We start from the raw sequence: 2,757 nt of genomic DNA on the forward strand, positions 1-2,757 counted from the left end.
GAGTATGACTTCCGTGAGGCAGGCGGCCACTCCTGGGAAAGGGCGTAAAAGGGAGTGACCAGAAGGGACACGAGTGTCGCTGGGTGTGTCCACACGTGGGGACAGGGCGAGGGAACAGGGCAGCTGGATTAGCGGCCCAAAGCCAGGGCCCCCCTTCCGTATATAAATGACCCCTCAGTGATGCTCATTAATGGGTATTTTCCTCCCTCTCCTCTCTCTCTTCAAAAGACACTATCTTCCTCAGTCCAGCACTTTGAGATGAAATGGTTTATTTAATTCAGAGACCAAATATAGAGATGGTACAAGCCGAGGCCAGCAGGTCCATCTGATGCAGAACCAGGAAGTGTGTCCCGTGCTCCCAGCCTTTCTTGGTCCTAATCCTCTCCGAGGGCTCTTTGCTAGGTGTCCCCTCCCTGCCCCAGGGATGCCGCTGGCTCAGGGGACCGTGTTGTAGACCTTGTAGTTGTCCTCCTGGGTGATATGCAGCTTCCAGGGGAAGAGGTGCTTCTGGGAGGGGAGACCTTGGGTCCATTTCACCATGAGCCTCACATCCTCGTCTGATAGCAGCCGAACCAGATCCCCCTCGGCATCCTGATAATTGAGGGCAATGTCCTCCCTCTGGAACTCCCGCCTGGGTGGGAGAGATCAGGGTTCAGGAAAGGTCCAGTGGCCTTAGGCCTAAGCGTGGGGGCAGGGAGAGGGGACAGAGGGAGTTTTAGGGCCGGGATCTAAAGATCAGAAGAGGTCAGAGCTGGACACCAGCCCGATCATCCGAGTGGTCCAACCTCCTACTATACAGATGGGGAAACTGAGACCTCCAGGGGACAACGGGACTTTCACAACCAATTAGTGGCGCAGCTTGAAATGTCTTGTGCATAAATGTGCTGAAGACTTAAGAACTGTCATAGGGAAGAAAAGTGGGTTTTGTCGGGCGCAGAGTAGAGCAGACAAAAGCCCCTGCGACAGCCCCTGTGTGTGGCTATGAAGAAGAGCCTTTCCATAAGGATTGGAACCGTCCGTAAGGATTGGAACCGTCCGTAAGGATTGGAACTGTCCGACCTGGGGTGCAGGTAGATGGGCGAAAAGCCGTCCAATTTTCCATAGGTAATCTGACAAAATGGGTCAGAAGCCCTATCAAACTTGCAAACACCTTGATCCCCAAATCCCACTTCTAGATAATTATCCTAAGGAAATAATCAGGCAAGTCAGCAAATATGGGAATCCCAGCACTACTCACAGTAGTAAAAAAGTGGAAGATAACTTAAACGGCCAACAAAAGGGGATGGCTACATTAGTTATGGTGCATCCACAGAATGATGCTGTGTAGCCAACTAAATAATATTTAAGGGGGAGTGGGGTGCAGGTGGAGTGTGTACTGAAGAAATCTGAATGCATATCAGATAATGAGAGGAGTAAAATAGGAGGGGATTTCACCTCTATGTTTTCTGTGATTTCTGACATTCTTTAAAAAAAAATAATGAATAGATATTGCTTTTGCAGTCAGGAATATAACAATGCTATTTCCATTCTGTAGAATAACTGTTCATAACTCAACTGGATCTTGGGAGGTGGTGGTTCCCTGAGGGTGGAGGGTCCAAGTCCAAGGTTTTGAACCTAGAGAGACTTTAGCAAATCCAGGCCCACAAACTGTAAGCCCCTTTACCCCTCTGCAGCCCCCCACTCATCTCTAATGTGGAGAGGCGATACCCACCCCTCAGGGCTGGGCTGTGGATAAAACAAGAAGGTGAAATAGATGCAAAACGCCCAGCCCCTGAATGCACTGTTTCTCCTTCTGTTCTCTCCTCCAGGGTGTCTGACTCCCCCAGCGCCTCCCACCCCAACCCCTCACCTCATGAGCTCCAGCAAGTCCTTGAAGAGTGGGGTGCTTTTGAGGTCTTCCTCCACTGCAATGTCCCTAAGGGGACAAGGGGCAGGGGTGAGGAGGCAGCAGCCTGGAAGGGGGAGAGGCGGATGAGGCTGGCCAGGTCATGCTGGACCTTGACATCCCGTGACAGCCTTTTGGCTTATCTGGAGGGTGCTGGGAGCCCCTGCGGGCTTTTAAGTGTGTGTGTTTGTTGGGGGGACATGCGACCTGGTTTGGGTCTTAGAGCCCAGAGTGTGATATGGAGGTGGGGGAGGGGTGGGGAGGGGCAGGGAGGCTGGACAGGCCCCTCCCTCCCAGCAGGCCACTAACTTGATGGTGCTGATGGTGTCCTCATAGTAGTAGCAGCGTAGCCAGTTGGTGGGGTCCTCCTCCTCCGGGAAGTCCTTGAGGATCTTCACAAAGGACACCGGGAAGATGCCTGTGGTTCCCCGGACAGTGCCCTGTGGGGGTGGGAGGGGGAGAAGGCACTGCAGAGTGCCTTCAGGTACCAGCAGAGGCAGCGGGGCCATGCCCGGGGGACCCGCCCCTTTATGACAGGACAGGCGGATGAGCTCTGGGTCCCCTCAGGCAGAGGGAGGAGAAAAAGTGGGCAAGGTCACCAAGCTGTTCACCCCAAGGCGTCCATTTTAGAACAAGTTAAGACCTGAATTTATCTGGAAAACTGCTTTCACCTCATTCATTTATTCACTCAGTCATTCATTCAAAGGCTTCTTGAGTGCAAGCTACGGAGCAGGCTCTGGGCACTCAGAAGAGATGAAAATCCCTGCCCTCCCTCCTGGAGCTTCCAGTGTGATGGAGGGCGACAGACAATGCACAGGTAAACAGGTGGACCTCACGGGGACTCAGGTGGTGGTAGGCGCTCAGGAAGAAAA

The 2,757-nt window shown here is 52.9% G+C and overlaps 1 protein-coding gene across 1 annotated transcript in view; it reads right to left on the reverse strand.

Moving 5' to 3' along the window:
• Positions 1 to 252: 252 nt before the first annotated feature.
• Positions 253 to 2,757, reverse strand: part of NCF4 (neutrophil cytosolic factor 4) — a 17,893-nt gene continuing 15,388 nt past the window's right edge. Inside the window, exons 8-10 of the mRNA XM_007454076.1 lie at positions 2,195 to 2,325; positions 1,850 to 1,915; positions 253 to 631 (exon numbers count right to left, since the gene is read on the reverse strand). Coding sequence (XP_007454138.1) covers positions 436 to 631; positions 1,850 to 1,915; positions 2,195 to 2,325 — 393 coding nt within the window. The 3' untranslated portion in view covers positions 253 to 435. The remainder of the gene's footprint in view (positions 632 to 1,849; positions 1,916 to 2,194; positions 2,326 to 2,757) is intronic.

Source organism: Lipotes vexillifer, unplaced genomic scaffold (genome assembly GCF_000442215.2).
Source record: "Lipotes vexillifer unplaced genomic scaffold, Lipotes_vexillifer_v1.1 scaffold382, whole genome shotgun sequence".
In the NCBI taxonomy this organism is placed as follows: Eukaryota; Metazoa; Chordata; class Mammalia; order Artiodactyla; family Lipotidae; genus Lipotes; species Lipotes vexillifer.